The following is an 18,504-nucleotide window of genomic DNA, read 5'->3' on the forward strand; positions in this document are numbered from 1 at the left end:
CTATAATTTACAAGGCCATAGGTTGAATCACCACTAAAACAAAAAACAGGCCAACAAAACAAAATGCCTTTATTATAAAGAATTTTGAATTTTATATGACTAATTTTATGAGCAGTTCTCATTATTTTATTTTTTGTGTATGCTATATGTATTTAACATTCCTGGAGTTATCTCAGACATGAGAAAGTGAAAACAGTATCTCACTGATTTTATGATTTAGATGAATGTCCCATTTAAAATTATCCTCTATCATAAAGCATTTAAAAATCAGAAATAATCACGAGGAATTTATATGCAATTCATGTGATCAATTCTTTTTGTTTCAGATGAGAACATTATAGGATTAAAGAACAGATCTGATTTATAGAGCCATTCAGAGTTTGAGATAGAGAATACAAACTGAAGCAGAACACTACAGAGTTCAAGACCATCATCTTTTCCTTCATTGTTTATATCAACAGTCATATGTGCTATCACCCCGTCAAATTCTACTGATCAAATTTCTTCTATTTTCTTCCTGTTCTTTAATTTGTAGCTGGTAACTCATGGTGCACGCAATGACAAACCAGAGTTCTGTGACCACATTTGTTCTGGTGGGCTTCTCAGAATACCCATACCTCCAGCCACCACTATTTCTCGTGATTGTGGCCATATACACAGTCACTTTGGTAGGCAACGTAGGCATAATCATAGTCAGAAGAATTAATCCTAAACTTCATACACCCATGTACTTTTTTTTGAGCCATCTTTCGTTTCTGGACATATGTTATTCTAGTGTATTTACACCAAAATTACTAGAGATCTTGGTGGTGGAACAAAGAACTATCTCTTTAAAAGGTTGCATGACCCAATTTTTCTTTGGCTGTACATGTGTGATTACAGAAATGTTCATGTTAGCAGTGATGGCCTATGACAGGTTTGTGGCTGTTTGCAACCCATTGCTCTACACTGTTGCTATGTCTCATCAACTATGTGCTCTCCTAGTAGCTGGAAGTTATATGTGGGGTGGTCTGTGTGCTGTGATACTCACCTACACTCTCTCCGGGCTGTTTTACTGTGAACCTGGCATCATTGATCACTTTGGCTGTGAGTACTCTGCCATCATCTCTGTATCTTGTTCTGACTCCTCCTTTAGCCAGATGGCATGCTTAGTGATTTCTATATTAAGTGAGGGTAGTAGCCTTCTTATCACTATGGCCTCCTATGTCTTCATAGTCGTCACCATCATCAAAATGCCTTCTAAGGGTGGACTCCAAAAAGCTTTCTCCACCTGTACTTCTCACCTGACTGCCATCAGCATCTTTCATGGGATCATCCTCCTTCTCTACTGTGTACCTAATGCAAACAGCTCACGGCTCCTGGTCAAAGTGGCAACTGTGCTCTATACTGTCCTGATTCCTATGCTGAACCCCCTCATCTACAGCCTAAGGAACAAGGATGTGAAGGACACAGTGAAGACATTCATCAGTTCAAAACTGCACTCTCACTCAATATAATACTCATAGAATGAATTTTTAATTCAATATGTATTAATTAATAACCTAGGTAATCATCTTTTTCATATATACTATCAATGACATATTGGTATTTAGTAAAAATATGGTTATGTTTTCAGTCCAATATTGAATTGTGAATTGCGCCATGCTCATTGGCTTTTCTATAGACTGATACAAAGGTTCTATACTCTGATTCACTCGCATTGAACAGTTAAAGAAAAGACAGTATTTCAAAATCTTCACAATTAGCCTTAGGGAAATAAGAATGAAGAAGAAAAAACTGTCCTCAGCATTCTACAGCCATGGTACCTCTAAGGTTTAATTTAGGCTCTTTTACTGTGTTCACATTTAAGTCCTCACAATTAACATTTACTATTTACTTGGAGAACTTTATAAAAGCAGATACTTCCTATTAGATTTGTTGCAAATTAATGAGATAGATTTGTTTTATGAAAATGCTATCTAGACGTGCATTGGTGTCGCACGCCTTTAATCCCAGCACTCAGAAGGCAGAGGCAGGCAAATCTCTGTGAATTCGAGGCCAGCCTGGTCTCCAGAGTGAGTGCCAGGATAGGCTCCAAAGCTACACAGAGAAACCCTGTCTTGAAAAACCAAAAAAAAGAAAGAAAGAAAGAAAGAAAGACAGAAAGAAAAAATAAAATGCTGTTTATAATGAAGCACATGTTGAAATGCTAGCTATCACCCATGTACACCACTCATTTCATTTTGGTTTGCTTAATTTTGAGATTATCACTCCATTTTCCGTTCATTCCTACCTCCAAACCCTCCCATGTACCCCTCTCCACTCTGCTTCAAATTAAGGGCCTGTTTTTCCACTAATTTTCATTCCATACATACATGGACATGTGAATACAAAAAATATTCACAAACATATTTTCAATTTGAATAATTTATTTATATGTATGTTTTTTTGAGAGCGTATTTGGCACTTACCAACAGATTATTGCTGTGCTCTTTTCTGGAAAGGATCATCTCTCCTGCATTCAGTCTTCCGAGTATGAAAAGATTCTACTTGATTCTGTCTTCCCTTATAACAATTTTCACAGGACTTTGCAGTTTTAAATTGTACCATTGTAACTTACTGTTCCTAGGGTTTTAGCAACCAATGAATAATAACTACCTACTTAGTTATTGACTCAATAAGTAAACAGTATTTATCAATGCATAAAATATTGAGGTTATTTCAATAAGTCATATTGTTTACATTTTTGAGTATCATTGTAATTAAACTTTTCTTGGTAGTTAAATTTAAACCTCTAACTTTTTCAACCTTATTTAAGACATAAATCCAATTTATCAATTTTGTTAGCTTGAAAGCATGAAATCTTCACTCTTGGACAAATTTTGTTCAAAAGATTTTCATTGCACTATTGATGAAAATAAGTCTCCTTCTTTTTACTTGTCTTAGCCTTGTAAATCATTTTCTAAAATTTTAAAACATGTCCATATTCTGGGAGAGAGATTCGCTGTTCATTAAGTTTGCAATTGCTGGTAGATTGGCCATGCTTCAGTAAAGGTCATATATTCAAGAATATATAGGCAGCAGAAATTCTTCCTGCTTTTTTTTCAAAGGGGGAACAAGAAAATTTGAGTGGGTAGAAAAGGGGGAGTAGATTTGAGAAAAGTAGGTGAGTTCATGTGTGCATATGCATGCACACAAAAACACACACACAGACACACACACACGACAAGGAACAAAATAGCTGGAATAAACAAACACATCACATTGATATCTTTCAACATCAACAATCTTAATTCCACAATAAAAAGACACAGATGTAGGGAGCCGAGGACAATTCCATTAGAGAATTTCTCGGGGTCCAAACTTCTGGTCTGCATTGTATTGCAGATGCTAGCTGATTTGCTGCTGAATGGCATTGCCTCAGTGGAGAATGTCCCCTAGGTTAGTATCTCTACAGAACTAAGCATTTTAAATAGGCCTGCACCAGGACAGAGGGCGAGGTCTATTGGATGAGTGAGGACAGATGGTTAGGAGGACAGATGGTGAAGAGGGCTACAGGACTGGAGAATGTGGAGAGAGATCTGCTGATAGGGTTTAGGGAGATGGGACAGAAATGGTCTCAGGATCAGAGAAGAACAGTTAGAAAGCAGTTACGAAGATGCTGAATAAAGAAGAGACTCCAGTTTTGCAGCATGGAACTGAGAGCTCTCTAAAGATGACAAAATGCCTGTGGCTAGTCTTTACCGCTGTTGGGTTGCTAGGAATTTCCAAGTCCACGCTCCCCAACTCAGGCTGGACCTCATAGCTTCACTGGTTTGGGACTGAAACATGTTGGGCCACCACACACAGACTAATAGAATAGATGTGAAAACAGGACCCATTCTCAAAAGGCAAAAGACGTTTCAAATAGCACCATGAGTCCTGCTGATCACCATTTACTAAAGATGAATAGTAATATCAACAGAAATTTTAAAAAGCTTACAAATTCATGGAAACTGAAAAACTTACTACTGAATGAAAACTGGGTCAAGACAGAAATTAAGAAATAAGTTAAATACTGTTAAGAATTGAATTAAAATGAAATACAACAAACCCAATATCATGGGACAGTGACTGTAGATCTAAGTAAGAGGCAAGTTCATAGCGATGCCTATCCCTAAACTGCTTAGGACCAGATTTGTTTTGCGCAGATTTCTAAAAGTCGTTCAAAGAAAGAAAGCCAATATTTCTACAACTATCCTACAAAATAGAAAAAAAAGGAATATTGTGTAATCCACTCTAGGAGGCTACAGTTACCCTGATACCCAAACCACATAAAGACTCAAAACAGAAAGCAAATTACAAACCAATTTCCTTTGTGAACATAACCGTGAAATACTTATAAACTAAATCCAAGATATATACAATAAAGAAATGTAAAAAGCCGAGAGGCAGCTGGGCTGTGGTGTCCCACACCTTTCATGTCAGCACTCAGTGGGCAGAGACAGGTGGGTCTCTGTGAATTCAAGGCCTGTTGGGTCTACATAGCTATACTGAAATACCCCCATGTCTGGAAAAAAAACAAAACAAACAACAAAGAACCCCCCCACATGAAACAAAACAACAACAACAACAAAAAAAACAAAAAACCCTAGCTGCAAAATGTAGATGGAATAATCTAAGAATAGCTGGATAGAAACAAGCCAAGGTAAGGCTGGACATTCATAAATAAAAATAAGTCTCTGTGCATTTATTTGGGAGCTGGGTGGTGATCCCCAAAAGAGTTAAAAAATAATAAATAACTACACACCTCCTGTTCCCTTTCAAATTCATTTTTATCTTAGTTTTTAAATATATATTTGCAAACCTGATGCATCAATTAATGATGATTCTCTGTAAATTATGGCTGACCACTTGAGACTGGAAAATGTGTAGAAGGCTTATCTCTAAGGAAGACTGGTTATCCCTCTTCTGGTAGTCTTTTATTGCCTATGGATCTTCATTACATGTGTGACCCAGTGGAATTTCCCCTATTCGAGTTGGTATGCCAATTGATATTGTCATTATTCAGGTCATTTAAGTAACCACATTGTTGAGCTTTCATGGGGATATCTCCCAGTGTCATAATCTATAAGACACAATCTTATAATTGATTCCCTCATTTTCTAGCTCTTACTACTTTTCATTTCCCTTTTACATGTTTCTTGAGCCATAGGTTTTGGGCTTGTGTTGTTGACATATCCACTGGGGCAGGATGCAGGCATAGCCATTTGTTTTATGCATTTTAATTATTTGTGGCTTACCTAATAATCTTTTTCTGATATAGATGTAGCTTCTTTGATAAAATGAAAGAACTATACTCATCAGTGAGTGTGAATGTAAGCATTGAGAATGGAGTTAATAATATTACTATTTTAAGAAATTGGCATTAGTACTTTCTGCTCTGAGACCCCTGACCCACTAACCATTAGTGGTCGGATAGGTTTCCACTTCAGGCTTAATATCCCTAGTGATGAGAGGACTTAAGTCCAATCATAGAGCTGTTGATTGATGACAAGAAACAAGGACAGCTATTGAATCACTGCAATGCTATGCTGGTCATTTTTGTATTAAATAGGCACCTCAGCCAGGCAGGATTTTTTGCTGCTTTTGCAGATTACACAGAAAATTATGGTAATATGAAATATTACCTCCTCCTCTGCAGAGAGGAGGCATTCAGGTCATTTCCAGCTAGAATCATCTAAGTATTAAATCCTACATGTACCATATATTCAGCAATAGATACTTATCTCAACTTCTTAGTGGAAACCAAGGTCAACAGTAATAGCCTATATTGCTTGGGAACTGCATAGACTACTGACCAACAACATAAATAGAGTTTTCTTATATATTTTATGCATATATTCTATATATATTATGTATTATATGTAAATTTAGGTCACTATAAAATAAAATTCCTTATGAGTTTTAAGACATCCTAAGTGTTATTTATTCCTTACCCCTCCTTTTCCTTCTGCACTGACCACCAACCCAGCATTAGTCAGGGTTCCTTAGAGCAACAAAATGTATGGGATTTATTAGAATGACTTACAATTTAATAAGGTAGTCTACCAACAGAAGGTTCAAGAATCCAGTAGTTTTTCAAGTAATAGTAAATGAAAGACTAACAGCAAAGGCATTGTATAATACAATACTTGTATAATATAATATCTGATAATATAAGCAAATAAAACCTAAGTCACATGTAAATAAATATCTAAAATATTTTATGTAAAAATGACAAATTAATTCCAACGAACCAGACAGTATTTTACAGCATTCTCAAGACTAAGGGTAAATAATAAAGTGTGTTGTATATTGCATATTGAAGTAATGAATGTTCTGGAAATCCAGGTAAGTAAAAAAACAGAATAAAAAGAATTGAAAAAACAAAATGAAACAAGTGCTTACACCTGTATGAATTTCATTGTATAAGAATAGTATCTTAAAGTTGCATCACTGAAAGTGAATAATAATCCAATAAATAAGATTGAAGAAAATCTGTTCAAAATCCAATTGAAGGAAATAGTTCAAAACGAAATAAATACAGGAAGGTTGCTAATAATGTTTAAGTATGAAAATATTTTAGTTCAATTGTATTTACTTTGGAATACAGAATAAATTTTATTATGCATATTATATTTATATCAATTCTATTTCAGAGTGTGAAATTAATTTTTTAGTTTCCATCTTGACACTTATCAACAGGATGACTGTCATCAAGACATAAACTTAAGCTTTGCCTGTGATATTCACATATTCACTAGGGAAAATACAGAACCAGAAACATAATAAATTAAATGTTTTCATTACACCAAAGCCTTAGGGATGAGGCTTCAGTGATATAGACAACAAATTTTCACTGGCATAAAACAGCACAAACTGCCTAATATTCACACTCCATTGAACTGTTCACCTCAGGTAGGTTCCTGGGTTTCAACATTTAACGGCATGAGGTTAAAATATTGACCTTCTTTGTAAAACAATAAGAACTGTATTCATGAATCAATTTCTATTTATCTATACTAACACATTATGAAGTATAATGAATAGATGAAGGTTTGCTCTCAAAACTGGAAGATTTTAACCAAAAATACTAGCATTTTCAAAATAATGTTTTTGTAATTTATCTTAATCCAGAATCATAAGCAACCCTTTTCTAATTTAACCATCATAAAGATATACATATTCGTTGAAGTCTTTGCTGGTGTTCTCTGTTGATGGTTTCTTTTTTAATAGGTCATGGAAGTGCCACTTTATAAATAACATGTGATAATTCAACTGAACTTCAATACCATGTAAACCATAAAGAATAATTACTGAGCCAAATAATAAAAACACTATTTAGTGTATATACAAACCTGTTTCCCACTCTCATTTAAAGCTCTAAATTTAAGGTCGAAACTGTATCACACACTAAAAGACAAACATATCTACATCTCTGGAAATTTCATATTTCCTTATTCTCTTTTCCAATTCAGAATAAAATTTTTGACTTAAGAAATTGACATAAAACATATATAATTGTATTGTTAGAGATTTTCCAATTTGGTTTCATATGTCTCTTTCAATGAACGGATTCTAAAAGTTTCTGTCTAGATCATTCTTTGGAGAAAACATAAACAAATGAAAATAAAACGTATGCTTCATTGAAACTGATTTCTTTCGTTCTTATTAGATGTTATAGGCCACATAGCACCAGATTAAAATTATCCTAAGTTTCACCATCCAGTGACATAGACTTCCCTTGCTTTTAGAACTGACAGATATTTTCTCAGAATTTGCAAAATCTGAATATTTGTAATTGATATTTTGTTTAAGTGAATGTTTTAAGTCATGAAGAAATATCTAGAATTTTGTTTTATAGTCTCATTTCTCTGTGGTTGCAGTTTTGTCCACATATGTTAACAATTAGGTAAGTTTCAGTAAATCAAAACCCATTTGCAAAAGGTAAAGGGAGATTCAAAAATATTGAAAATATAAGAAGTTACATATTTCACAGTGATTTCTGGATGTTGCCCCTCATGTTGATCCTAAGACTATCAGATATGTTTATTATGGTCAATATCGTAAAAATCTACTTACAAAGTAAAATATGACTGGGTAGATTTCTTAAGGAACAAAATTCAGAGAATAAATTATTTTCCTTTTTATTTATAACTAAGAATACATCCATACAATTTTGGAAATATCTTTTGAAAATTACACAAGAAGAAAGAAGAATGGATAGGGGAAATTGTTCCTCTGTGGATGAATTCATTTTCATGGGAATTACGAAAAACCCTGGCACAACAGTATGCCTGTTCATCACGTTTTTACTTGTTTATGTCATTACTCTTCTGGCCAATCTTGGGATGATCATTTTAATTAGAGTGGACTCTCAGCTCCACACACCCATGTACTTTTTTCTCAGCAATCTCTCCTTCTGTGACCTCTGCTATTCCACAGCAATTGGACCCAAGATGTTGGTGGATCTCTTAGCTGAGGAGAAATCAATTCCCATTGTTGGTTGTGCTCTGCAGTTCTTGACATTCTGTGTCTTTGCAGATTCTGAGTGTCTTCTGCTAGCAGTGATGGCCTTTGATAGGTACCAGGCCATCAGCAACCCCTTGCTCTACACAGTGAACATGTCTAACATGGTGTGTTCCATGCTCATGGCTGGCGTTTATCTGGTGGCAATAACTGATGGTTTAATACATACAACCTTGGCTTTCCGATTATGTTTCTGTGGGTCTAACAAGATCAACCACTTCTTTTGTGATTTGCCTCCACTCTACCTCCTTTCCTGCTCAGACATACAAGTCAATGAACTGGCCTTATTTACTGTGTTTGGTTTCATTGAATTGAGTACTATCTCAGGAGTCCTTGTCTCCTATTGTTACATCATCTTATCAGTCCTGAAGATCCACTCTGCTGAGGGGAGATTCAAAGCTTTCTCCACCTGCACCTCCCATCTGACCACAGTTGCCATTTTCCAAGGAACTGTACTCTTCATGTATTTTCGGCCAAGTTCTTCATATTCCATGGATCAAGACAAAATAACTTCACTGTTTTACACTCTTGTGATTCCCATGCTGAACCCTCTGATTTACAGCCTAAGGAACAAGGATGTGAAAGAGGCCCTGCAAAAACTGAAAACAAAAATGTGGTTCTAAATGATTGTATTACATTTGTATGTCCACATATAAATGATGCTTTTCCCCCCGGGGAATACAATGATGACAGAGAAGAAAGCTGTAATTTGCAGTTTAAATCAGTAAAAATGTTTATTTGTTCTAACACCAAAATACAATAAATAGAGAAACCTCAAATTATGTCATGTTTCATCATATATCTAATATTAATATATAGTATAGCACTCATGACTCTAAAATTTTCATGATTATTTTAATTGTTCACTATTTACTAGTTTTGATTTACCTATTCTATTATATGCCTCATGTTTCAAGGCAAATTCAATAGTTAATTTTCTAATAAATTTGTAATCTCTTGGAAGTAACAGACTTTAACTAAACTTCATAGGGCCTTATGGAGACTGAGTCCACAGGAGAAAGCCTTCATGGGACTGACCTAGGTCCTTTGCATATATGTTGCAATTGTATAGCTTGGTCTTATTATAGGGCTCCTAACAGTTGGAGCAGGGATTGTCTCTGTGTCTTTTCCCAGCTTTTGTGAATTTTTAACTCATACTGGGTTGCCTACACCAGATATGCCATGTTTGGTTGATATATATAGAAAGCCTGCCCTCTGAATAGAAATAGAGGAGGAGTGGTTGGGTGATGGAGGCAGAGAGGAAGTAAGAGGGGAGGGACTGAAAGGAGAGGAAGGAATGGAAACAACAATCGGATTGTAAAATTCAAAATAATAGCAATAATAATAATAAATGATAAAAAGCTCTTGGGAGATTTCAGTGGTCCTGTGTGAATGAACTTAACTTTTCTCACTGTGATGGAAATTCCCTTCATCAATACTGCATCATTTCTTTGAGGAACAAGTTAGACAAAGAAGAACCTATAACAAGGGCATTATAATTGTACATTTATCAGTGAGCTAAATACCATGAACTGCGACAGGTTTTCTAGCTGTCAGTTTAAAATACTTCCCTCTATTAATATTACATTGTAGAAATAAAGGCCAGCTGACCTCAGTGGTTCCCTGGAGCACAGACATCTACTGCACAGAAAGGACTGAGATGTGAGTGACCTGTTTCCCATTCTGATCACACATCCACCAGGCCCTCAGGGACCAGGCCCTGCTCCCAACCTAATGAGTCAGACTGTGTTGACTCTTCATGGGAGCCCTTACCCATGAGGAGGAGGGACTGGGGTTGGGCTAGGAAGGAGGTTGGAGGAGGGGGCGGAGAGAAGTTTCAGGGGAATAAGGGAGAAATGTGGTTGGAATGTAAAGTGAAATTAAAAAAATTAATAATTGGAAAAAAAAGAAAAAGAAATATAGGCCAGGAAGAGTCCCTTGTTTTTCTTGTAATAACATGGCACAAGGTAATAGGACACCAGGAATAAAAGTTACTAAGAAGGAGTCTTTCTTCAGATAAAAAGCTTTATGAGTTTCTACCTCTACAATGTTATCTCAACTAACTGTAAATCATAACATCTGAATATGGCCATGGCTAGCTTCCTAATATCCTGAAGTTCTAACCCTCAAATGATGGTATTAAGAGCTGAATCCTTGAAACATAATTAATTGATAAGTGTTGAGCCCTGGCCGGGCATGGGTGGTGCACGCCTTTAATCCCAGCACTCGGGAGGCAGAGGCAGGTGGATCTCTGTGAGTTTAAGGCCAGCCTGGTCTCCAGAGCGAGTGCCAGGATAGGCTCCAAAGCTACCCAGAAAAACCCTGTCTCGAAAAAACAAAACAAAACAAAAAAACAAAAACAAAAACAAAAAAAAGTTGAGCCCTTAGAAATTTGAGTTTTTCATCACAAAACATAGTTGGGCCTCTTCCTGTCCTTTTGCTGTGTAGAAATAGTGGCAATCCAACTCTCTGAACCGGATAGTAAGAGATAACCAAAACCAAATCTGTCATTGGCTGGTTTTTGACTTCTGACTTTTTGACTGTGAGGAATATTTTGTTGCTCAATATGAGGTAGCTATTATTTCTTACTTTACATGCACAGTCCTAAATATTAAATTAACAATACGGCCAAAGGTAATATTTAAAGTGCATTGTAATGTAAAGAAACACTTAACCTTTGCACATTTCATGCAATTGACCTTTATTTATATGGTGATATATTATTTATGATTTATTAAAATTTGTCTGAGGATTCAGAAGTCAAAGTCAGTTGCAAGTCATAGAAAGCAGGTACACACCTTTAATCCCAGCAGCCGAAAGTTAGGGGGTGGTGGTACACACCTTTAATCCCAGGATTCAGGAGCTAGGGGTAGATGGATCTCTCAGAGTTCAAGGCCACCCAGGGATACATTAGAATGAATCAGCCTCAAAGAAAATTAGAGATCACACCTTTAATCTCAGGACTAATGAGAGGTATATAAGACAGAAGCAAGGTATCAGTGTAAGACATTCATTCTCCAGCCACACTGAAGATAGGAAGCATTCATTCTCCAGCCACACTGAGGAGAGGCAGGAGAATCAGCCCATTCAACCTGAGGTAGTGGTAAGAGCTAGTGGCCTACTATTTTGCTTGTCTGACCCTTAGCTTGAAGCTTGAACCCCAATATCAATCTCTGTGTCTTTTATTAATTCATGTTACACATTAATGAATATCACAGAGGAGTCAATCAGACTTTTATCAGTTTGAAGTCCCAACAGTCACTGGGTAAAAATAACATGTCATCCACATAAATTCACATACCATTGATGAAAACAGAAAACACATCTCAAGTTGTTTTCTTAATTTAATTATTATTTAAATAATCAAGGAAATACAACTATTTTCATTCAAAACAAGAAATCATTATTAGATGATGTAGAAATTAATTTCATATATGTTCATTCTGTTAAATGCAATATATAACCTATTGTGCAAGGATATTTTCTTGTCAAAATTGTGTGTATTTATATATCACTTTTTGTGTGTATGTGTAAAGTCTGTAGAATTTATCAATTTGTCTTTTGGCTAGGATTGTTAGATTTCTTTCTTTTAAAAATCACCAAAAAAGTGCTGTAGTATATGTAACTTTAAATTTTATTTATTTTATTCAGTGACTAGTTAAAACAGAAACCTTAATTAATTCAAATTCAGGCTTTATGGATAATATACTACCTTTAATTCTAGAAAAATATAAGTGTTAGCTCATCACCACTCAACTTTTTTAAACAACAAACACACAGAAAGACAAATTTTAATATTCAAAAATAAATAAATAAGAACAAAATAATAAACTAAAGCACACACACACACACACACACACACACACACACACACACACACACACACGAATTATCCCTTGTATCTACAAATCTTTTTATTGAAGACTTCAAGATTAAATCTAATGGCACTCCACTGTATATTCTAATCTATTGTTGTTTTTATTTATTTTTTTCATACATGTACATGTATGCTTAGTCTTTGGGTAGAGTGCACTAGCATTCACATGTCTATGTGGTTGTAGGTGTATACAGGATAGTGATCGACATCTTCCATTATATATAGGTAAAATTTCTGACTGAACGCAAAGTTTACTATTTCCTTTTAAAATAACCATCTTTCCCCAGCAAATCCTGGCTCTGCTTCTTCAGTGATGGCATGTGAGGAGCCGCACTCACATTCGCCATTACAAGATGACACTGACATCCGCTGTCGGATCAAGTAAACAACGTTGGTGCGCATGTGCTCAGTGTTTTTCCACTTGCCTAGCCTTGCCTCTCCCATGGCGTCATAGGGTGATAAGTCCTCCACCTATCCCAGCTGTACACGTACTGCTCGGAGCTTATGAGCCTTTATAAGGGGATGGGATTCTTGGCTCGGGGTCTCCCTAATTGGAAGCTGATCATCTGTCTCTCAAGATGCATTAAAGCTTTACTACAGAAGGATCCAAGTGTCCTGTGTCATTCTTGCTGGCGAGACGATGGCGCGGGACAATGGCATCACATGTTGGCAAGTAAGCATACCTGACATTACATGGGTAACAGGCTAACTCCAGTACATACATTTTTGTCTCAAGTGTTTCACACTTTGTATTATATTTTCAGCCCTTCTACTTTTTAAATGACATATATTGTGTTTGCTTCACTTTGAAGGATTCATAGTTACTTTTGAGGGACTCTCATTTATTAAGAATAAGATTAAATTTATGACGGGATTATGAAATTTCTGTCAAAACAATGATACCAAGTGATAAGTATCTCTAAAACACACTTTACTTTTTACAAAAACTTTGACATTAAATATTATCACAATAATTTTATTTATTAATTTATATGCAATATCACTAACAGTGCTAAAATTAATATTTCTTAAGTCAAGGAATGTGATCTTTTTGTTAAAAATGAGTTATTTGGTCTTTATCTTCTGGATCTTCCATGTAACATTGACATTCCATTATTGTTATTTTGAATCTAGACCCAGAGTTTGGTTCAACCATAATGTAATTATGGATGAGTCATGAAGACAAATGTATTTGCTAAACTATATACATTATAAGAAAAATGTGGATCAACTTACATTAGATAAGTTTATGATAATGTTTCTTTTAAATAGTGTAGGTTTAAGATAAGTAGCTGTAGAAATACGTATTATTATACCACATAATAATATCCAAGCATGCAAAAAAGCAGTATCTAATCAATCACTCTCCAGATAATTTGGAAATAGTTTATATTAAAAAAAGAAGAATGGAGTCAGAAACTGTTCAGTCACTGAATTTGTTCCCCTTGGAATTGCAGATAACCGTGAAGAAAGTGTGTTTATTCACTACCTTTTCACTTATTTTTCACACAATTAATATTGACCATGTAATCAGGATGGATTACCAGATTCACATGCCAATGTGTTTCTTTATCAGCCACCTCTCTTTCTCTGATGTCCTCTGTTCCACAGCAGTTGACCCTAAGATGTTGGTGGTGAACCTCCTTGCCATGAGCAGCAATTCAATTACTTTTTCTTGGCTGTATTTTGGAGTTCTTCATCTTCTGCCTCTTTTTAGATGTGGAGTGTATGCTGCTGGCAATGATGGTATTTGATCAGTACAAGGCAGTCAGCAACTCCTTGTTATTTGCAGCAGACATTTACAGCAAGGTGTGCTACCAACTCCTACCTGGGGTTTACTTGGTAAGTATTGTGATGCACACCTTGACAATTTGTATATGTATCTGTTGGTCCAATGAGATCAACCATTTCTTATTTGATTTACCTGCACTTTCTCTCCTTTCTTGTTCTGAAATACAAGTCAATGACGAGGCCTTGTTGACTGTTATTGTTTTAATGAACTGAGCATCATTTCATGAGGTCTTGTCTTTTTCTGTTGTCACCTTATCAGTCCTGAAGATCCTCTCTACTGATGGGAGTTTCAAAGCTTGGACTATTTATACTTTCCATTTCATACCAGTTGCAGTTTTTCATGAAACAATGTTACTACTCATGTATTCCTAGCCTAGTTCATGCTTTTATTTTATATAAAAATGTTCTCAGTATTTTACAATGGGTTAATTCCCATAACAAACTCAAACATTTTCAGCCTGAGTAACAAGGATGTGAAAGAGGCCCTGTAAAAACTGAACACAAAAACATGATTCTAAGCAATTACATCACATTTACATATTCATATAATTGTACTTTGGGGGAAATTATATGAATGACACATAAAAATGTTTCTTTGCTTCGAATTCAATAAATGTGGTGTTTGTGCTAATGTTTATTGCAATAGGCATAGTATTTATATATATACATATTTTGGTTTCTTCGAGACAGGGTTTCTCTGTGGCTTTGGAGGCTGCCCTGGAACTAGCTCTTGTAGACCAGGCTGGTCTTGAACTCACAGAAATCCGCCTGCCTCTGCCTCCCGAGTGCTGTATATTTATATTATATATGATTTTCTTAGGTATAAAATTTTCTCAATCATTTCTATTCTACCAATTTTGTTAAGTTACAGTTTCATATTTTGTTTACTATACTAATTTTAAGATATGTATACTGACATTTCTTTTTGATATTTTTATACCCTATATTTTATGGTAAACCCAATTTTTTGGTGAATTTCATATACCTTTAAAATATACACTCAATAGGTGCTAGCTGAACTGCCCACTTCCTACATTCAGTGCCTAAAGTTCCATCCCACTGCCCATTGGCTGCCCATGAAGCTGGTCCCTAACCCCAGTGCTGGCAGACTTAAACTGTTCAGGTACAGGCCATACCATTCACAAGAAAAGAGACCCCGTCATGCTGCGGGGTGCCAAGAACAACAGCAACAACAGCAAAAAAAATCAAAGAAAAACTGGAAAAAATAGTCAAGACCTCAAAACTGAAATAGAAGCAATAAAGACAGCACAAACTGAGGGAATTCAAGAAATGGAAATTCTGGGGTGAACAGGAACCAAAGATGCAAGCATCCCCTAGAGAACATAAGACATGGAGGCAAGAATCTCTTCACATGAAGAAATACTAAATATAAAATTTCCAAACAAAAAACATTCAGGAAATCTGGGACACTATGAAAAGAACATAATGAGAATAATAGGAATGGAAGGAGAAGAATGCCATCTGAAAACCTCAGAAAATACATTGTTTTTTTAGACAGGGTTTCTTCTCTTTATAGCTTTGGAGACTATGCTGGCACTTGCTCTGTAGACCAGGTTGACCTCTAACTTACAGAGATCTGCCTGCCTCTGCCTCTCAAGTGCTGGGGTTAAAGGAGTTGTGCCACCATGCCTGGCAGAAAATTCATTTTTTAAAAAAATTATAAAAGAAAAATTTCCTAATCTAAAAACAGACATTCCTTAGGTTAAGTACAAGAAACTTGCAGAACAACAAAAGATTGGACCAAAAAGAAAATCCTAATGCCACATAATAATTAAAACACACAACATACAGTTCAAAGAAAGAATATTAAACCCTGCAAGGGAAAAAGGCCTGATAACATAGAAAGGCAGACTTACTAGAATTACACCTGGATTCTCAATCAAGACTCTAAAAGCCAGAAGAGCCTGGGCAGATATCTTATAGACTCTAAGAGTCTTGCTAGTCCAGACTACCATAACTAATAAAATTTCAGTCACCATAGATGGAGAAAGCAATACATTTCATTAAAAAATCAAATTTGAATGATATTTTCCACAAATCCACTCCTATAGAAAGTGCTAGCAGGAAAACTCCAACCCAAGGAGATTATCTATACTCACAGCAACACAAGCACTAAATAATCTCACACCAGAAAAGCAGAAGGAAGAGAAACACACACACACACACACACACACACACACACACACACACACACACACACACACAGATTACCACCACCAACAAAATAACAGGAAATGTTATAATCATTCATCATCAATATCTCTCAATATCAATGGACTCAATTCACTAATAAAAAGATAAAGCCTAACAGAACAGATATGAAAACAGGATCCATCCTTCTGTTGCATATAAGAAACACACCTCAACCTTAAAGATAGATTTTACCACAGGGTAAAGGTTTTCTGAGCAAATAGACCCAAGAAGCAAGCTGTGTAGCTATTCCAGCATCTATCACAATGATTTCCAACAAAAATTAATTAAAAGAGATGAAAAAGACTATTTCATACTCATCAAAAGGAAAATTCACAAAGATCTTCCAATTTTTAACATCTCTGCCCCTAAACATAAGTCACCCTATTTTTAAAAGATACATTAGTAAAGCTTAAATTACACATTGACCTTCACACCTTAATAGTGGGAAACTTCAATATCCTACTGTCACCAAAGGACAGGTCACCCAAACAAAAATTTAACAGAGACAAAGTGGGGGGCAATTGACTTAATGAATAAACTGGACCTAGAAAATATCTACAGAACATTTCACCCAACATAAAAGAATAAACCTTCTCAGCACCTCAAAGCATATTCTCCAAAACTGAATAAATACTCAGTCACAAAGCAAGTCTGCAAAGATACAAGAAAATTGAAATGACACCCTGTATCTTAGCAAATCACCACAGATTAAAGCTGGATATCACCAATGACAGAGACTATAGAAAACCTAAAAACTCATGAAAACCAAACAACTCCCTGCTGAAGGACAAAGTAAAGGCAGGAATATATATATTAAAGGCTTCTTAGAATTCAATGAATATAAAGCACAATGTACCCAAACTTATGGAAATCAATGAAGGGAGTGATAAGTTCATAGCACTAAATGTCTGAATAGAGAATATGGTGTAATATCACACTAGCAACTTAAACAGCACACCTGAAAGATCTATGACAAAAAAGTCAAACATATCCAATGGAGTAGACAGCAGGAAATAATCAAACTCTGGGCAGAAATCAATAACAGAAACAGAGATACAAAGAATCAATTAAACAATGAGTTTCTTTAAGAAAATCAACAAGATAACCCAATCCTTTTAGAAACTAACTAAAAGACACACAGATAGACTATCCAAATTAACCTCAGAAACTAAAAGGGGTATACCAAGGAAATCCAAAGAATCATTAGGTCATCCTTCAAAAACCTGCTCTACACAAAATTGAAATATCAAAAATAAATGACAATTTTCTTAATAGATATCACTTAAGAAAGTTAAATTAAGATCTGATAAACAATTTAAAAAGGAATGAAACCCAGAAGGAAACAGAAGAAGTTATTAAAAGTCTCTCAAACAAAAAGAATAAAAAGTCCTGAGCTACACTATTATAGCACAGAATCCTACCAGACTTTCAAAGAAGACCTAACACCAATACACCTCAAATTATACCACAAAATAGAAACGGAAGGAACACTGCCAAACTAATATTAAAAATTATAGTATTTATTTATTTTAATATCATTTTACATTCCAACCACAGTTCTCCCTCCCACCTTTCCTCCAGCCACACCTCTTAAAGGGAAAGGGCTCCAAAGAGGAGTCAAGATATTCTGGCTCATTAAGTTGGGGCAGGACCAACCCTCTCTGCCCTGCAATAAGGCTGAGCGTGGAATCCCATCATAGGGAAAAGACTCCAACAAGCTAGCTCATGCACCGGGGGCAGATGCAGGTCCTACTTCCAGGGTTCTTCAGATAGTTCAAGCTTCACAACTGTTTCCCATATATTGAGGGCCTACTCCAATCCCATGGAGGCTCCACAGCTTTAAGTCTAGAGTTCATGAGCTTCCATGAGTTTGGTTCAGCTGTCTCTGTAGATTCCTCCATCATGGTCTTAACATCATGGTCTCAACATCCTATTCCTTTTTCCCCCTGTTCAACTGGATTCCTAGAGACTGGCCTGGTGTTTGTTTGTAGATCCCTGCATCTGGTTCCATCAACTACTGGATGAAGGCTCTATAATGATAGTTGGGGTATTCACCAATCTGATTATGGGGGAAGGGCAGTTAGGGCATCCTC

At 35.7% G+C, this 18,504-nt stretch overlaps 2 protein-coding genes across 2 annotated transcripts; both read left to right on the forward strand.

Annotated features, from left to right (window-relative positions):
- Positions 1 to 545: 545 nt before the first annotated feature.
- On the forward strand, positions 546 to 1,496 carry LOC100762047 (olfactory receptor 5D18). The gene has a single exon (XM_027421126.1). It carries the CDS (start codon positions 546 to 548, stop codon positions 1,494 to 1,496), a length of 951 nt encoding a protein of 316 aa, XP_027276927.1.
- Positions 1,497 to 8,216: 6,720 nt separating this feature from the next.
- LOC100774196 (olfactory receptor 5W2) lies at positions 8,217 to 9,152 on the forward strand. Its single transcript, XM_027421127.1, has one exon. The coding sequence runs from the start codon at positions 8,220 to 8,222 to the stop codon at positions 9,150 to 9,152; it is 933 nt and encodes a 310-aa protein (XP_027276928.1). The 5' UTR covers positions 8,217 to 8,219.
- The last annotated feature ends 9,352 nt before the right edge of the window (positions 9,153 to 18,504 follow it).

Source organism: Cricetulus griseus, chromosome 6, assembly GCF_003668045.3.
Source record: "Cricetulus griseus strain 17A/GY chromosome 6, alternate assembly CriGri-PICRH-1.0, whole genome shotgun sequence".
Classification (NCBI taxonomy): domain Eukaryota; kingdom Metazoa; phylum Chordata; class Mammalia; order Rodentia; family Cricetidae; genus Cricetulus; species Cricetulus griseus.

Excerpts from the sequence above, each read along its gene's own strand:
- LOC100774196 (XM_027421127.1), top strand. The coding sequence starts at position 8,220 with ATGGATAGGGGAAATTGTTCCTCTGTGGATGAATTCATTTTCATGGGA.
- LOC100762047 (XM_027421126.1), top strand. The coding sequence starts at position 546 with ATGGTGCACGCAATGACAAACCAGAGTTCTGTGACCACATTTGTTCTG.